This window comes from Dipodomys merriami, unplaced genomic scaffold (assembly GCF_024711535.1).
Source record: "Dipodomys merriami isolate MVZ:Mamm:240054 unplaced genomic scaffold, mDipMer1.0.p SCAF_12, whole genome shotgun sequence".
Taxonomy (NCBI): domain Eukaryota; kingdom Metazoa; phylum Chordata; class Mammalia; order Rodentia; family Heteromyidae; genus Dipodomys; species Dipodomys merriami.
In genome coordinates this window covers 33,182,281-33,201,192 of record NW_027202493.1, presented here as the reverse complement: position 1 = coordinate 33,201,192, position 18,912 = coordinate 33,182,281, and the positions used below count along the sequence as shown (strand labels likewise).

Genomic DNA, 18,912 nt, shown 5'->3' with positions numbered 1-18,912 from the left:
GACTGTCTTCACCATTCAAATCAGAGGCCTGGGAAGCCAAAAGGTTAGTGGACTCTTTAAACTACAAGTTAAACCTCTATTCTTCCATTGAAACTGAAATCAGTTTAATTATGAATAGGACTATTTTTATATGTATCAAACCGGGTTAAAAAATAACAAATATTTGTTTAAATTCCAAAATAGGAAACGGATGAATTTCAAGACAAAGGTTCTTGGCCCACCTTCAGGTCGGACCCCAAGGAGCTTCTTCCATTGGCACAGGTTACCAGCTTCACAGCCAGAGTCTTCTAAATGTATCTGCCTACCTTTAAGAGGACACCTCCCCCCAAAAAAATCCTTTTCTCAAAAGTTTTATTGTAAGATCTTCTACTAGTGTCTATCACTACTACTGCAAATGAATCCCATGTGAAACCCTAATTATGAGACACTGTGTTTCAAGTTCTTCTGCTTATGCATGCTATTCTTTGAGCCCTTTGTGCTTTAGGTTAATTTTCAGATAGAGTCTCCTGTTTTGTTTAATTTGATTTGGTTTTCCAAACCAGCAGCCTCAGACCACAATTCTGTTAGTCACATCTTCCTTGTAACTGGGATTACAAATAGGTACCACCAAGCCCAGTGATTCTGAGATGTTAACAGTATTGCCTATAGATTGAATGTTTAATTTTTTTTACCTCCACATTCTTTGGTGGAAGGTAATTGCTAATATTTATATATAAACACAACCCACATACACAGATGTCAACCCAGATTTCAGAATAGCCATGCCTTTGCATTTGTTTTTCTTTGCATCCCTGACAGTAGGATCTAGATGATCTGAAGACTCATAGCAGTATACCCTCTCCCAAAGTCATCTGGGGTCAGAGTGTACTGTGGTACTTCCATTGCTTTCCAGTTATTCCATTAATAGCTACTGAGAAGAGAGGGAAAGCACTCTGACCAAAATGATCATTTTAGCAAGTACTCTGAACTACAACACTCCCTGCTTCTTAAAGATAGCTTGCCCTGGAAAGTAGATGGAACTGCCAAACAACATGCAAAGTGAGAAGAAAAAAAAACAGACTTAGAAAGACAACAACAGCTATTCTCTCATACATGGTACTGAAATTTTATAAAAGTAAAGGAAACATAGAAGGGAGATGAGTAAGGGTGATAAAGGGAGAAGATTGTATACACATATGACAAGCTCACAATAAAAAAAGATGGGCATTAGCCCGGAGCCAGTGGCTCATGCCTATACTCCTAGCTATTAAGGAGACTGAGATCTGAGTATCACAGTTTGAAGCCGACCCAGGCAGGAAAGACAGACACACACACACACACACACACACACACACACACACACACACACCCCACACACACACACACACACACACACACACACACACACCACACACACACACACACCACACACACACACACACACACACACACACACACACACACACGGCACTGTGGCTCAAATGGTAGAGCACTAGCTTCTAGCACAAAATGGCTCAGGGACAGCACCCAGGCCCTCAGTTCAAGCCCCAGGACAGGGAGAGAGGGGGGTTGGGGGAGAGAGGGAGGGAGAAAGAGAGAGAGGCACAAGTGGTTCACATGTATAATCTTAGCTACTCAAGAGGCTAAGAGGATTGCAATTCAAAGCTGGCCCAAGCAAAGTATGTTCCCTAGACTCCATCTCCATAATCACTAGCAAAAAAGCGGGCTGTGGATATGGTTCAAGTGTCAGAGCACCAACCTAGCAAGCAAAATGTCCTGAATTCAGATCTCAGTACGACCAAAAATGAAAAATTAAAACTTTTAAGTAAAGCTATAAATAAGTCATTAGGAGAGGAGGCATTAGAAAGAGGACTTAAGTAGGTGAATATGACGAAAAGATATTACGTTCATGTCTGGACATGTCAGGTCAGTGCATGGCGGGAAAGACACTGAAGGGAAGAGTTTGGGTGTCATGCTACAGAGCCTTGCTCTAATCACTATCTGAAGAAAGCCATTAAACACTTAGAAAGATCAGAACTGTGTTTAGTAGACTAGCAACATGTACAGTCTATTTAATTTTTCAGATTTTAGAAGAAACACAAACTACTATGTAATTATTACTTCAATAGGCAATAGAAGTATAAATGAACCATGGAAATCTGATGAGAGATGGCAAGGAAATCACCATGAAAATTGATGAAATCCTTCTGCACTCATACCTCAATGGCCAGTTGAAATCTTTTCATTGTGACAAATACCTTGTTCTTGCTTAACCTAATTCATAGTTGTCTTTCCCATAGCTGGCATGAAAGAAGGTAAACAGACAGATGGAAGTTGGAAAAAGGAAGTGGGTAGAATAAAAAAATTAATAAATATAGTTCATAGAAGATTTGAGTTAAGAGGTTGGAAGTTTTGTGGATCCAGATATCATTGAAAAACCAATGAAACTGTAAATTTCTTGTCCATTTAAGTTTCTTGTCCATTTTAAAATGAAGCTTGATCTATCTGTTATAGTGACTACCCAATAATTCTAATAAATATCAATATGGCAGTTTCTCAACAACAATATAGACAAATAACAGTCATTCCAACAATGTGGTCACAGTTATTGCTTACATGATCTGTTGTTAGTGCAGCACATGGATGATAATGATCAAAACAAATGTCATCGTTTTTTACTGAACAGATATACTTCTCTAAATCATTATATCTCTCTCCATACAGCACTGAAAAAGGAATAGTAGGATTTTTCTAATTAATTAAAAGGTAAGGACTGACTGGAAAAATTTTACAGTAGAAAATTTAAAAAATAATGTAGATAAGTATTTAAAACATACCAAGTCTAACTTTATGTGATTGTCGTACTTGAAAGTTGTTTTTGGCGTGGTTGCCAGCCTTCGTTTCAGAAGCAATATTTGGTTTCATCACACTATCTACTTTTTTCCAGTAATGTCTGGTTGATTGTAGCCACCTTAAAAAATAAATTTATAGATTATTGAGCCAGAAAATGGAAAAAAATTCCATGAATATCAAATCAGTTGATAGAATATGTCATGTAACTTTCAAAATCATACATAAGGGTGTCAACTCTCAGATCAAACTATCTGAGATTTAAGTCCAGTTTCCTATTAGGTGTGGCTCACGGTTGAGTCACTTAATCTTTCTCTGTTTTGTTCCCCCATGTATAATATAACTACTTGTAAGAATACAAGTAATAGAAGTAAAAGCACTGTTAGGTCATACTAATTATGGCCATTGTAGCAAATCATAAAGCTTGCATGAATTTAAAGAAATTAATATATGCAAAGTACTTAGAATAATATATGGCACATAGGGGGAACAATAAGATCGGTTGCAATATAGATGCTGATCGGAGGCAAAAGTCAAGTTTAATGACAAGAAAGGAAGGAAGGAAGGGGAAAAAAGAAAGAAGATAAATGTCTAAACCTCTCTAAAAAGTGAGATAACTACTTAAAATCCATTCTACCGCTTTATTTTTTGGTCTCTTGGTAAAGCACTCACACACACACCAAAGTAACAGATATCTATGATGTCTCATAGATCTGAGGTGAAATTTCTTACTTCACTGAAGATATGGCTTGGGGAGATCTCGGGGAGCTTTCTTTATAGAGGTGACCAGCACCTACTAGAAAGTGCTAGCAAGACAGTGCCTTGAAGTTACAGAGATGAGTTATTAGTTAACCAGAAAGCTATGAAACTTTCAAACATTTGAGACAGGCAAGTATTCTATCCAAAGTAGAACTCAATTCCTACTCGACAAGACGTTCCGGGTTACTTATCGTAGCCGAAAGAGCCAAAAAGGGACATCGGATCATGACAAGGAGATGCTCCCAGATTTCTGCTCCAATTTCCCCACCAAGACAATGAACCTAGTACCAAAAGAAAATCACTCAATTGAAAGCTAGATTTTAAAATAGCAAATGAAAATAACACTTGAAACCATCATAGAACATAATAGCACTCATAAGGTGTTATGCATAGTCACAAACTGACTAAAGGAGGATATACTTAAGGGAGGAGTCCAAAGGTGGAGCAAGACTGAATAGCTAATGAACTGTTTATCAAAACAAATATCAGAAATCTGAAACAGGCATGGAGCTAAGAAAGAGCAAGCAGATGCAATTTTTTTTCACTTTCTTTTTTTGTTTTTAATTGTGAAAATACCGTACAGATGGGTTACAATTTCATGGGCAAGATAATTAGTACATTTCTTATCAAGCATTGTTGCCTCCTCTTTTGTTTCCCCTTCCCATCCCTTCCCATCTCCCTCCCCCTACCCCCTACGCCCCCACTCCCACCAAAGTTGTAAAGTTCATTTTTTGACATAATGACATTGTTGCAATGGGTCCACCTGTATCCCTATTTAAACAATTTGTTTTTTTCCCTTCCCCTCCACAAATTATACCAACATCAAACACAGTGAAAGCAGGGCTTATACAGTAGGGGAGGGACATACAAAGCAACAAAACAATCATCTTATAAATATGTGAGAGACAATCGCCATGAAAGAAAAAATATTTGAATACTTATCTTGGGGTTCATTTCCCTAACATTAACTTCTCTGACCTTTTCTGCTTGTCTCAGACATATACTAGTTATTGCAAATAAGGGAAACCATGGAACCTATGTTTCTTTGGGCCTGCCTTACTTCACTTAATATAATTTTTCCAAGTCTTTCCATTTCCTAACAAATGGGGCAATGTCATTCTTTCTGATAGAGGCATAGAATTCCATTTTGTATATATACCACATTTTCTTGATCCATTCGTCTACTGAGGGGCATCTGGGTTGGTTCCATATCTTAGCTATGGTAAATAATGCTGCAATAAACATAGTTGTGCTGGTAGCTTTAATATGGTCTTGTTTGCGACCATTTGGGTTTGTGACCAGTGGGATTGCTGGGTCATAGGGAGTCTTTTGAGGAACCTCCATACTGCTTTCCAAAGTGGTTGAACAAGTTTACACTCCCAGCAACAATGCAATAAGGTTCCCTTCTGTCCACATCCCCTCCAACATCTGTTTTTACATGATAGACACTGAATATAATAATTGCATCTGTTGCTATAATCAAGAACTCTAATAACAATAGATGCAATTATTATATTTGATGTCTATCATGTAAAAACAGAAGTCTATAACTTGAGGGTAGGGAGGGAAGGAAGAATAATAAGGGAAATGGTAGAAGGGGTGATATTGATCCAAGAAGCATTGCACTCACAACATCACTTACAGACTTGTAACTTCTTTGTACATCTTCTTACCAATAATGTTTTTCCAGTCCTAGGCCTTGAACTCTGGGCCTGAGTGCTGTCCCTAAGCATCTTTTGCTCAAGGATAGCACTCTACCCCTTGAAACACATACCACTTCTGGCTTTTTCTGTGGTTAGTTGGAGATAAGCATCTCACAGACTTTCTTGCCTGGGCTGGCATTAAACCATGATCCTCAGATCTCAGCCTCTTGAGTAGATTGGATTACAAGTGTGAGCCACCGGTGCCCAACCCAATAAAATTTTTAAAACTGAATCATCCTATTAACTTTCACTGGCCATGCCTATATTTAAACAGGCATTGAGAAAATCCAGTCAATAGAAAACCTTGACTTCTGAATTTTCCTCAATTCTTCCACCAATTCACCAATAAGTCCTCTTTGTTTTACTTTCAAAACTTGTGTCAACTCTGTGCGTTTCTTTCCATGTATACTGAGTCACATATCACATCTCTAGGATATTGCAACTGTTCACTGTCCAGCTCTTCTTACCCCTACATCCTCCACATCACAGTTAAAATGATCTTCCAAAGATAAACTTGAGCCACCAGTGGCTCACAGCTATAATCCTAGCTACTCGGGAGACTAAGATCTGAGGATTGGTTCAAAGCTGGCTCAGGCAGGAAAGATCATGAGACTGTTATCGCTAATAAACTACTCAGAAAAAAAGCCATACGTGGCACTGTGGCTCAAGGGGTAGAGCACTCAAGAAGCTCAGGTACACTGCCCAAGCCCAGAGTTCAAGTCCCAGGACTGACTAAAAAAAAGATACGTTTGATCTGCTTATGTCCCTAGTTAAATTTCCTCCCCTTGTCAGATTACAAATACAAACCTTTTAATTATATGTATAATGCCAGGGATCATTTGTGCTCTCCCCCATCTTTCTTTCCATCAATACAAATGAGCTTTTTGTGTCCTCCTTGAGCATAGTCTTCCCGGGACAGAGCGTTCATAATAATTATTCCTTTTGCTTAAAGTACTCTTTACCAATAAAGGAAGCACTACAATAACTACTTTACCCTTACCTCAGTCTGTAGGGTGCATTTTAAAATCATTCCTTCAAGAAGACTTGTCTGGTCCTCATTCCGGAACTGTCATCCTGAGCCACTCAGCCCTTACTGTAGCCATGACTATACGCTCTCTCTCTCCACAGTGTGTACTAATACAGGCTTATGGTCACATGTGTGCTTACTTGTTTGAATTGTCTTTCTCAAGTAAACAGTAACTTCATGCCTGGATATTCCTAACCCTGATACAATGCTTGACACTGAAGGGCATTCGTCAAATATTTGCTGAATAGAGGAGTGCTGTCTTCAGACCACAGAAATAAACTGGATTCAGGCAAGATTCTCAAATGCAAACCAGTCTTTTGTCTTCCTTTCCTTTCCTGCTGTGTTTCCATAGGATGTATAGATGTGCTCTATAGGATATGTAGGTGTACTCTGTAGGATGGATACATAGGTATACTCTATAGGAGTCCATTTAAGAGCATCTTTCATTGAGACCACCATATGAAGAAAGTGTCTCTGAACTTCAGTCAAGTGAAGCACCAAAGACATAAGGGAATCAGCTCTCAAGCCAAACTACCTGAGATTAAATCCCAGCCCCCTAACTGTTAGCTGTTCAAGAGATTTCCAGAAACTTCACTTGAAACTTACCTCATCAAATATAACATATCTGATCCTCTTCACCCACTGTTGGCGGTGAGGAGCTAGCAGCAGAATTTCAAAGCAGGCAGGCACTGTAACAAGTACCTAAAAATAAGAACATGATGTGAGCTAACCATTTTGAGCACTTACCATGTAAAGAAGTCACAAAACTATATACTAGGCATATGAGTCCTGAATGTATCTGTATTGAAAATAAGAGAGAATGTTGCTTTGAAGAACTGGTTTTGTCAGAACTGTGATGAAAGATTCATGTGAGGCACATAGTACTTCAGTGTCACAAGTAGCATATGGTAAAATATCAAATTTAATGTTTAGATTCTCATTTGGAGGGTGGTTGAAGGGATAAGCCCCTGTCTGGCAAGCATGAAGTCCTCAATTCAGTCCTGGGAAGGAAGGAAGGAAGGAAGGAAGGAAGGAAGGAAGGAAGGAAGGAAGGAAGGAAGGAAGGAAGGAAGGAAGGAAGGAAGGAAGGAAGGAACCCTTTTAAGTAGAAAAGACTTCTTTTAAATGTCATAAAATTATACTTTCTTTAAAGCCGTCTGATTTTTCATAAATACAAGGAATTATGTTCACAAGGCTTTATAAAGATGTTGGATTCTGGTAAACAGATAAATAAGTTTTGTTAGGTAATTTTATATCAAGCTTATTAATCTCCATACCTTACCTGACAGTTTAGGGCATCATGGCGATATTCTCTCGTAAAAACACCACAGAGTGCTTCGCCACTTGGCAGATTTTTGGTATAACGGTGCTGAACAGTGGCTGCCACTTGATTAACAAGAGCCTAATTGAGGAAATAGATCCATTAGTCCTATCATGAAGACAACAGGAACTGAGTGAAAGGATGTCCGGCTTTGAGTGCAGAAAGCTTTCTTGCCCCTTTTCTCAACCCGTCTTTCTAAATACTGAATGCTGAAGTGTTCTCTTTGAGGCATTGGACAAAGCATCTGAAACTCACTGATAAACTCAATTCCAACCTAAAGTATAAAACAGAAAATAAAAGTATCTGCAAAAAAACAAAGAGGTATTGAAAACAACAACTATGCATTGCATAATACTTCAGTAACCAAGACTGGCACTGAGAGAGGAACTGAGCCTACTTTAGCAGGAAAGGCAGCCATAGTACACTGGGGGCCTCTTCCCAGTATATATTTGGGTTCTTTCGCCAGGTTTCTGATTGCATGCACAGGTGAACAGAAACCTGCTCTGCATCCAGGGTCACCTTGCCAGTCAAGTCTAAAACTAGTAAACATCCATCAACACTTTATACTCCCAAACGTAAAAATCTGTAGAGATAAAAATGCATTATGATCTGACTATAAACATACTAAAATGGGACTTTTCCATATATTTTCATGTAGTGGAGCACATGCACAGAAACTCAAAATGATATGAAGTTGTGTTTTATTCTGATTTATAACAGAACAAAAGGGGGGCTGTATAACTTGTTCAAATTTTTAGTAGTTAAAAACAAACACAACCTCTTTCCAAAAGAAAAAAAAAAAGCAAATGGAGCCTCAAGTACTTCATGAATATAGAAAGGCCTATGCCCCAAAATTCATACATAGAATTGACCTAATAACTCATCAATTTAGTGGCTGGATACCAGAAGGAGTAGGGATGCAAATGAATATGTTCAAAAAAGGTTATGCATATGCATGTAAATAGAGCAATGAAACGTGATAAGGGGTGAGGTAGATCTGGATACATTATTTACATATGTGGAAATGTCCTCATGACATAAAAGAAAACAAAGTCATAATAAAAGAAATTGAATTAGCTCTCCCCCTCTGAGCATGCGCAACAATTCTACAGCGGAGGTTCCCGAGTGACAGAGAACAAGGCTTGCGTCTGAACACTACCTTTGTGGGTGCGACGTACACAACCACGCCTTCGTCGCTCTCCTTCAGCACGCGCTCCATGCAGTAGTAGGAAGCATAGGTTTTGCCTGAGGATGTTGGGGCGACGATTACTGCAGACTCGTAATTATCCACGACATCGAGAAGCTCCCGCTGCAGGGTTTAGAGCATCATTAGTGTCAATAGTACAAGCAACATGCTACCCAACAAATACAGTAATGCATTTCCAATAGGATTTTTTGAATCTCAAATGGAATGATTAAGAGCTGCAAACACAAAAATACTAAAAGAAAACATGAAGTATTCCTGTTATTATTGCAAAGAAGACATACAGATATCAAGATAGAGACAGACAGACAGACACATAGACAGACAGACAGACAGACAGATACATTTCTTTTTTGGGGGAAGAGTCTGGTCATGGGGCCTGAACTCTGGGCCTAGGCACTGTCCCTCAGCTCTTCAGCTCAAAGCTAGTGCTCTACCACTTGAGCCACAGCACCACTTCTGGCTTTTTTCTTTTTGCTTATGTGATGCTGAGGAATCGAACCCAGGGCCTCATGCATGCAAGGCAAGTGCTCTACCACTGAGCCACCTTCCCAGCCCTAAATAGATACATTTCTAAGGTATAGCCAGCATGTATTTTTGTGACAGGGAACAAATGGCTTCAAGGAAGAAATCGCAAAGACGTTCATTTTATTTTGCTAAAAAATCAAAATCAAAATACTAAACCTAAGAAAATACTTTGCTCTGTCTAATGTATAGTCAGTACAGGCAACCATCCACAGATATTTATTTTACAGATTTTTATTAAAAAAGTATCTACAAAGGTGACAGGTGCAGAGTGTGAATATCTAAACAACTGTCTGTAACATTCAACTCCACAGATTTCTCTGGGCACATTTCTATGTTTACACATAGGAAATCCCGTGACACAGGTAATCTCAGCTCTGTAGTAATATAGCTGTATGGCAGACATCCTTAAAACATATAATCTGCATATGCAAATTTATCAGATCCCTCCAAAGAAATTATCCACATACTAAATGTAAATTTTGCTTTCTTTTATGGGAGAAAAAAATGGCTTCCATTTGGTCTTTTGAATATAAATATTTTAAATGACATAATGCAATAGCAAGAGCTCCAGGCCAAACAGAATAACTAGAACCACAATAAGAAGAAATCCAAGAATTAACATGTAATAAGAAAACACAAGATTTGTTTGCATTTACAAGCGTTACCTGCCATGTGTCTGGAATGAAGTCTTGGACCCGAGGATCGGGATCTTTCCTTTCTTCTCTAACTAAATAATGGCCCATATATTGTAGTTGAAAGCGAGCTGGCCCAATACCCACTGAATATTTACTTTTTTTCTTTTTATTTATGTCATCTGTATCCTATATGTGTGAAAAGACATTTTGAAAGTGATTTTCAACTATAACATCATTTAATTAATTAAAATACTGATTATGAAGTTCCTCCAATGTGAAAACATTTGACTACATTTAAACTCCACCAAGGCATTACCATTTAAATCATGCCCATAACTGTGAATAAACTAAAAGACATCATGATTTTCAAATACTCACTGTGATATTTGTGTCTACCACCTGATAAATTTTTAATTAAGTGAATTATCATACTATAGTTTAGAGCTATTTTATAGAATTAATTAGAGCATCTGTATTAAAGGCCTGCAGAAATTATGTGGCATTTAATCCATTTGGACAAACAACTACTTTACAAGATTTCTAATTGTAAATTAATCCAAAATGGAGCAGCTGGAGTAATGAAATGATAGAATTTTCAAAAAATTCTAGAAGAGATGACTGTCTTTGTAAGACAACTTTAGTGCACTTAATATGAAAATAGAGCTATTTAAAAATTATTACCTGGGTTGGGTATAAAGAACTTGCCAACTCATCAAATCTCAAATACTTGAGGCATTTAGCTATAAACTTCCAATCTGCTTCTTGCAGAAGTTCTGAATATTTATCCACTAAGGACTGAATCCTTTTTATCATTTGAACAGCTATACTTAAATCTTTTCTGATTTTTCCTTGGTAAAGAAAGAACGGTAAGGTCCTTATAAAGCCATCAAAGTCATAAACTTTATTAATTACCCAGCCAACCATTTTAACTAAACTCACTACCTTATTTGGCATTACTGGAAGTTTTGGGAATAGAGAGGACTAAATAAAATTACAACTGTAATTATCCATACTTATCTATACATCTACGTGAATCACTGACAAGTACAGAGCTAACGGATGGGGAAACAAAAAAATTATCATAGAAATAAGATCATGAAAGCTGAAGTTTGTAGACATTTATGGAGAGTAATAAATCTTTTCCCATTACTTTCATTTCTTTCCTATGTTAAAAAATTTTATGATTTTTCAATATGTGATTTAAAAATTTGCAATCAATTCTTGAGCCCTACTCTTCATCACAGATAAGAATTTGGTGTAATTGTTAGAGCCCTTCAATTCAGTACATCTATTCCAACCACCAGACCCAGAATTTAGTAATTCTGTATGCTCTTCCCTTCTGTTGATCTTTTCTTATTTACCACATCAGTACTGTCAGCAAATATTACCAAATATTATTGTCTTAATCCTCCAGTTCACCAAAATAAGCCAACAGAAACATACCTTCAGCTTTGCAGTGTTCTTTCCATGTTTTCAAACAAGCCATTAATCCTACCATTTCACCTTGAACTTTGACTGAATTACTCTTACATGATTTCAAAAAGTCTTCTAGTTTCTTTATTCCTGAGTTTAAATTCTTTTTCATTTCTTCTTCAATAGAAAGTGATAAAGCATTCCACTTTTGCTCATCTTTTTGTTCTTCTTTAGCAAGTAACCTCTTCTTGTTCTCTTTAGCAATTAATTCAGCCTTGGTCTCCTGCCCAAAAGGAAAGAAACAATCCTTGCAGCAAGTGGAAAATATTACAAGATAGCATCACTTGAATACAGTGATATTTTTCAGTGTGTATGATGATTTTGACCATCGTCTCATTCTTGAATAGACACACAACATCTATTTCTTGAAATTAAGCTTCCTAAGATTAATTTTAATTAAAATTCAAAACTTAAATTTAAAAAGTTAATTCAAGTTAGGATAATTTTCTAAGTTTCTGATTGGTATAGATTATAAATGAAAGAATAATTATTATAGAATAAAAGAGATACCAGATTACTCTTCTTTCTTTCCTCCATGGACCCACTTACCCCCTCTCTCTCTCTGTAGAATCACCCTTCCCTTCCCATTCATTACTTGATAAAGATATCTCCACCATGAAATCCTGCCTCTCAGATGCCCTTGCATCTGTCAAAGCACTCATCAGAATGTATTATAGTTACAATTTTACTTATTATTCTTCCTCTCTAAATTGAGATCATTGAGAGAAGGCTTTGCCAAGAGCCAACCACTTAGTCCATAATATCTGAGGAATAAATGACAGGGGGAAGAATTGAAAGAAAGAAGGAGATGGAAAGAGAAACATAAATCAATAATATTTGAGTTTTCGCAATCATTAATCTTACAAGTGGTTTCTCACATTGAGTCCACAAAACGAGACAGAGCCCTAGGCCTTTGTCCTGTGCAATGCTCACTTACATTGAAAATGTAGATTCATGAAGCCATTGGTATGAAAATAGTGTAGGGGTGTTTAATTTCTTTGACATAATTTGTTAATTTCTAATAATGAAAAGGAGGAAAGTGTGAGAATTCTTCAGACTTCATATTTTGTTCCATAAAGAATTTCTGCGGGGCTGGGAAGGTGGCTCAGTGGTAGAGCACTTGCCTTGCATGCATGAGGCCCTGGGTTCGATTCCCCAGCACCACATAAGCAAAAAGAAAAAAAGACAGAAGTGGCGCAGTGGCTCAAGTGGTAGAATGCTAGCCTTGAGCTGAAGAGCTGAGGGACAGTGCCCAGGCCCAGAGTTCAGGCCCCACGACCAGACCCCCCCCCCCCAAAAAAAAGAATTTGTGCCATTTTTCTATTTTATAACATCTCTCAGAAAAGGGGGAGAGGGAGGAAGACAAGGAGACTTTTGGTACTCTGAAATGAAAAAATGAAAGTTGTATTGAGTGGTCTCCTGGATGATAAAGTTGACAGTAAAAAGGAAATGAAGATCATGGATATGATGAAGAAATAATGATCACATAGAAGAGCTAGCTGGGCTTCTTTGTGCTTATTAAAGCAAAAGTCAAAATGACCTCCAATTCTAGTTGGATTTTTGGAGCAGTTCAAGGAGAGATGCTTCACAAAAGCACCAAGACATTTGTAATTATTTTTTGATGTTACCTTGATTGGAATGTAAGAGTTGTTTTTATAAATCTGCAAACTAATGAACCACCTTCTGTCCCTCAAACGTGTACTGTCTTTACTTGTTAATTAGTCCAAGGTCTGGCAAGGAAATGACACACTTATCTGATCTTGCCAAAAAAAGTCCTAAAATAAAAATATTCAGAAGCCCAAAAAAATGTTTTTGCTTCCATTTAGAGGTTTCCATTCTCATAGCTTCGCCTGACTGATCTTATTATTTGATAAGGTAGACTGGAATCAGATGCATTTGTTAGTGATTTGTTGTGTTAAACTGTTATTCTCTTTAATAGAGTTAAACATTAAATCTGACTTTTAGTGATAATAACTGCATTTCCCTAATCTCCAGCATTGAGGTTCACAGGAATAGACTAAATCCTAATGACTTGCCCATTTTATGAAAATGATATATCACCTTTCTCTACAGTCACAAAATCAGCAGTTCTACTTGTAGGATTTTCTATAGTTAGACATTATTATTCTCAGAAATATTAGCCATTAGTTTTCACAGCATGAAGTGCTTAATATTTATACCAAAAATATTTTTAAATTCTCATTACTTGTTACTTGTACTTCATTCTCAATTTTAGATCTTTATATTAGCTTAGAAAGAGACATCCTAAGGAACAAAAAAGGAAAGTTGTAAGCATTTACCCTCTACCAAAAATGAAGTGGTTGATTCATTATTTAAATGCTTTGGAAAAATATAAACAATCTGTTAAAAGCAAGCAAAAACTTTATATTTATTTTTGTGTCAACAACATAAAAAAGGTTTTCACTCTCATTAATAAATGACTATACTTTCAATGTTACTGAAACATTTTTAAATCTTAGCCTTTAGTCAATCTAAGCCTTATAGTCTTCTCTGAGTAAATGTACATGTTTTTATGTGGAGAAAACTAGAAATCACACTTTATATTCAAGCTAGACTTCCTTAATAAGTAGAATGATATATATAGATATATATAGATATATATATGATTACTTATATAAAAGGAAACATGCTCTCACAGAAAGAATCAGCAAGAGAATGAACAAATTCCAACTCAAAAATATTTTCAATTTAAAATAATAGACTTTGTAGCACCTTACATGTTTCTTTTTGCTCTTAGCCTCATGAAAATCCTTCTTTGCTTTAACACCTTGAGTTACAATGAGTTTGGAAGAGACTGATTCTAAGGAATTGCCATACAATCTTTGAAAAATATGATACTTTTGCAAGGATTTAAGGATGTGAGGATCTCTGGATTTTGCTGGGAAAAAAAAAAACAATTAAAATCAGCAGCATTCTTACTAATTCTTCACAACATACCACACACACATGCACTTCTTTTTCTACTATAGAATAATAATTTAATCTAATTAATTTGCTAAATGGAGATTCTTAAATCAGGCTATGTCTTGTCTGTAAAATAATTCCTTAAACTAAAATATCTTATCGTGGCCTACTTCCCAAAAGAAAATGTATGGTGGTGCAAAGAAAAAGAAAAAAGAACGAAAGAAAGGATCCTGTCACTTCATCTGTCATGTAAATCAGGCTAAGAAGGAAGTGGAGGTAGAAATAAGAAGAAAACCATTTAAGACATCATGTTCTTTGCATCACTGGACCTTGTCCTGGACCAAAGCCATGGAGTTAGGAGCTCCATCTCTCTTTCTCTCTCTCTCTCTCTCTCTCTCTCTCTCTCTCTCTCTCTCTCTCTCTCTCTCTCTCTCTCTCTCTTTCTCTCTCTCTCTCTCTCTCTCTCTCTCATTCTCTCTCTCTATATGTGTGTGTGTGTGTGTGTGTGTGTGTGTATATATATATATAATATATATATGACTGTAAGAAATGCAGAGATTTCTTAAAGTTCAAACCAACTTTTTTTAAAACAGCATCTAGCTATTGTGACAAATGCATATTTTGGATTTCTTAAAACAGCTACACCTGGATGACAGTAAACCAAGTGGGAGTTTTCACTAATATCCTTCCTTACGTGCATTTAAATATTTATTCAAAAGTTTAATTTGTGGCTCAGAGAGTGATCACCTTCCACTATATAATAAAGACCAGAGCACGGAATAGATTTAAATGTTTATCAGCCCAATCGCCCAGCTCACCATTAAAGTTGGCCTTTGTCCTGTCATAATCATCACTGAGGGGTCTGTGAGAATGCCAATGGACAAGTTCATCAAATTCCTTTTGCTTAACCAGTGACATAACAATAGGGTCATCACTGCGAGATAAAAAGAAACGGATGCCAATTTTGAATCGCATGCCTCCAAACATAGCACAGCACACATTTCATCTTAACAATAATAACATTGAAAATCACAGCATCCTTCCCTCTCTACACAACTTGATGTGGATAGTAGAACCCAAAAAGCATTAGAGATTTAAGAAATGAGAACCACTCCATGTCCCTAACAGTCCCATCAATATCAACAAGTTTTCATTAATTTATTATTTTTTTCAAAACATATGGCTGGGATGGTTTACACTACATTGAAATTGTATAGGTATTTACACAGAAATAGACAAATAGCAATATGTTTGATCTGGGTTCTTGGCTCAAGTGGTAGAGCACCTGCTTAGTAAGTACAAGGCCCTAGGTTCAAACAGCACTATAACCTCTCCATGTTCAAAATTCATATATTATAAATAGACATGATATGTCTATTTAATCTGCTATAGTTTGATGAATCCTGAATAAATAACTTACCTGTACCTTATAAGTATTTATTGAGGTTTATAAGTACTTATTGAGGTTAATTTTTGTCCCCCTACCTCTTTAAGAAAGGCAAGTCTTTCAAAATGTCACCAACAAATTCATCAATAACCTTAGATGACATTGGGATAAATCCTAATTTAGGCATCTTTTCCTGAGAACTTTCTGTAAAAAATAAAAAAGAGAGACGATAAAATCAAAAGTAAAATTTCACACAGAAATGTTGCAGTTCCTTTTCAGAACTTTACATTTAAAATTTCTACATTGATCTTATTTATGTTGGCCAATCCCAATTCTTTTCATAAAGCTATATCTCATATTAACACATTTTGGAACACAGCTGAATATAAAGAAAAAGATAGGATTTAAACATGTAGGTGATTAGATAGATGGATGAGTGGAATGATGAGTGGTTGGATAAATAAATGATGACGACAAGAAAGAAAGAAGGAAAGAAGGAAAGAAGGAAAGAAGGAAAGAAAGAAAGAAAGAAAGAAAGAAAGAAAGAAAGAAAGAAAGAAAGAAAGAAAGAAAGAAAGGAAGGAAGGAAGGAAGGAAGGAAGGAAGGAAGGAAGGAAGGAAGGAAGGAAGGAAGGAAGGGAGGAGATAGGTAGACAGACAGACAGATAGAAAGAAAGAAAGAAAGAATAGCAAACAGACAGATGATAGAGATTTACAGGCATAAGCAACCAGCATCCAGCTCTAAGAATAATTCTTTACAACCATTCCTAGTCCACAAATTCTCCCATTGGCAATATCCAATCAGCTTTCAAACCCATTCTACAAGTTTAATTATCATAAAAAGTGAAAGCTTGAAAGCCTTTTGTTGTTTTTCTCATGTTTCAATTTTCATATTTAATTTCTTATATATTCTTAAATATACATGTAGTAATTGTGCTAATTACAAATTCTAAAGTACTTAAGCATGCTAATGTGCTCTTAGACAATTTTCCCTATCATTTTTATAAATGTGTATTTGCATCCATGTTTGACAACGAATCCTATTAAAGAAGAGTTTTATGATTGTTCCTCACAAGAATTGGCCAGATCCCTCTGGTCACGTTAGTTTTCTGGCTTAGAGTTTTCTCAATACATTAGTAGTTTTAATTTAAACCGTAAGTTCTCAGAGCAATTTATTTTGCTACAGGCTGAGATTTTCTTTTAAACTTCCTCTGATGGAAGGTCTCCACTGCTAGCCATTTACTTAGAAAACCCTACAACCCTAACTCTTTTTCCTTTTAGCCTGTACAACCATTACCAGAGCTCATGAGTTCTGGCCTGGCCAAGAGATGTCCTTAATGTCCCCAGTCATACCAAAACCACAAAAATTTGCCCCACGTCAACAGCCCTCTCAATACTTTTCCATTGATTAGCTATAAAAGTTCCAAGTCTGTAACCCCTCCCTGTGGTTTTCTTTCCAAAATATAGACTTGCTGACATCTCCTCTATCTCTCCATGCCTTTTTCAGTCTAAAAGATAGGTCTGAGGAGAGTTAGCCTTTGAGGTTTGCTCTTAAGACATACGTTGTGTCAACACAACAAATCAAAGAAAGGATGGACAGATGGGATTGCATGAAATTGCAGAGCTTCTGCATGGCAAAGGACATAGCTAGCAAGATCAATAGAAAGCCCACACATTGGGAGAAGATCTTCACTAGCCATACAACGGACAAGAATCTCATATCTAAAATATACCTGGAACTCAAAACATTAAATCCTCCAACAACAAATCCTCAAAGAAACAACTACCCAAAAACTAAGTGGGCTAAAGACTTAAAGAGAAACTTCTCTGAAGAGGAAAGAAGGATGGCCAATAGACACATGAAGAAATGCTCAACCTCCCTAGCCATAAAAGAAATGCAAATCAAAACAACACTGAGATACCACCTCACCCCAGTTAGAATGGCTAAAATCAAGAACTCTAATAACAACAGATTGGAGGGGATGTGGACAGAAGGGAACCTTACTTCATTGTTGGTGGAAGTGTAAACTTGTTCAACCACTTTGGAAACTAGTATAGAGGTTCCTCAAAAGACTACACATAGAGCTCCCCTATGACCCAGCAATCCCACTTTTGGGCATTTACCTGAATGATCACAAACAAGACCATACTAAAGCTACCAGCACAACTATGTTTATTGCAGCATTATTTACCATAGCTAAGATATGGAACCAACCCAGATGCCCCTCAGTAGATGAATGGATCAAGAATATGTGGTATATATACACAATGGAATTCTATGCTTCCATCAGAAAGAATGGCATTGCCCCATTTCTTAGGAAATGGAAAGGCTTGGAAAAAATTATATTAAGTGAAGTAAGCCAGGCCCAAAGAAGCATAGGTCCCATGGTTTCCCTTATTTGCAATAACTAGTATATGTCTGAGACAAGCAGAAACGGTCAGGTAAGTTGATGTTATGTGAAATGAACCCCAAGATAAGGACTCAAATGGTTTTTCTTTCTTGCTATTGTTTCTAACATATTTATGATTGTTTTGTTGCTTTCTATGTCCCTCCCCCACAGTATAACACCTGTTTTCACTGTATATGATGTTGGTATGATTTGGGAAGGGGAAGGGAAAAAACAAATTGTTTAAATAGGGATACAGGTGGGCCCATTGCAACAATGAGATGTACGAGATGTTATGTCGAAAAACGAACTTTACAACTTTGGCATGAGGTGGGGAGGGGATGGATAGAAATGGTAAGGGGAAACGAAGGAGGAGGCAACAATGCTTGGTAAGAAATGTACTCATTACCGTGCTTATGTAATTGTAACCTCTCTGTATGTTATTTTCACAATAAAAAAAGAAAAGAAATTTCACTTTTGATACTATCTGCTCTTAGTGTTGTCTATAATTTTTGGACCCAGAGAGAATACAAGCATTTGGGGGGAGGGGGGGCGGGGAGCACGGTGCAGATAGCATTGGCTTATAAAAAGGTTTATTAGATCACCCTTTATTCTTTGGCCCCTGAAAGTCTTCTTCTGATATCTGTTTTATTATTTTGTTATAAGAGAAGGTCTCACTGTGTGTTTCCCAGGTGAGTTTCTAAATTGGTTCAAGTGATTGTTCAACCTCTGAA

At 36.8% G+C, this 18,912-nt stretch overlaps 1 protein-coding gene across 3 annotated transcripts in view; it reads right to left on the bottom strand.

Annotated features, from left to right (window-relative positions):
* LOC138823303 (probable ATP-dependent RNA helicase DDX60) overlaps positions 1-18,912 on the bottom strand; it is a 65,340-nt gene that overhangs the window by 30,487 nt on the left and 15,941 nt on the right. For all 3 annotated transcript variants that reach the window (XM_070016517.1, XM_070016516.1, XM_070016518.1), the window contains exons 12-23: positions 15,890-15,995; positions 15,223-15,338; positions 14,218-14,378; positions 11,450-11,702; positions 10,688-10,854; positions 10,037-10,192; positions 8,799-8,948; positions 7,601-7,720; positions 6,925-7,020; positions 3,754-3,869; positions 2,817-2,950; positions 2,596-2,705 (exon numbers count right to left, since the gene is read on the bottom strand). In XM_070016517.1, coding sequence (XP_069872618.1) covers positions 2,596-2,705; positions 2,817-2,950; positions 3,754-3,869; positions 6,925-7,020; positions 7,601-7,720; positions 8,799-8,948; positions 10,037-10,192; positions 10,688-10,854; positions 11,450-11,702; positions 14,218-14,378; positions 15,223-15,338; positions 15,890-15,995 — 1,685 coding nt within the window. The remainder of the gene's footprint in view (positions 1-2,595; positions 2,706-2,816; positions 2,951-3,753; positions 3,870-6,924; positions 7,021-7,600; positions 7,721-8,798; positions 8,949-10,036; positions 10,193-10,687; positions 10,855-11,449; positions 11,703-14,217; positions 14,379-15,222; positions 15,339-15,889; positions 15,996-18,912) is intronic.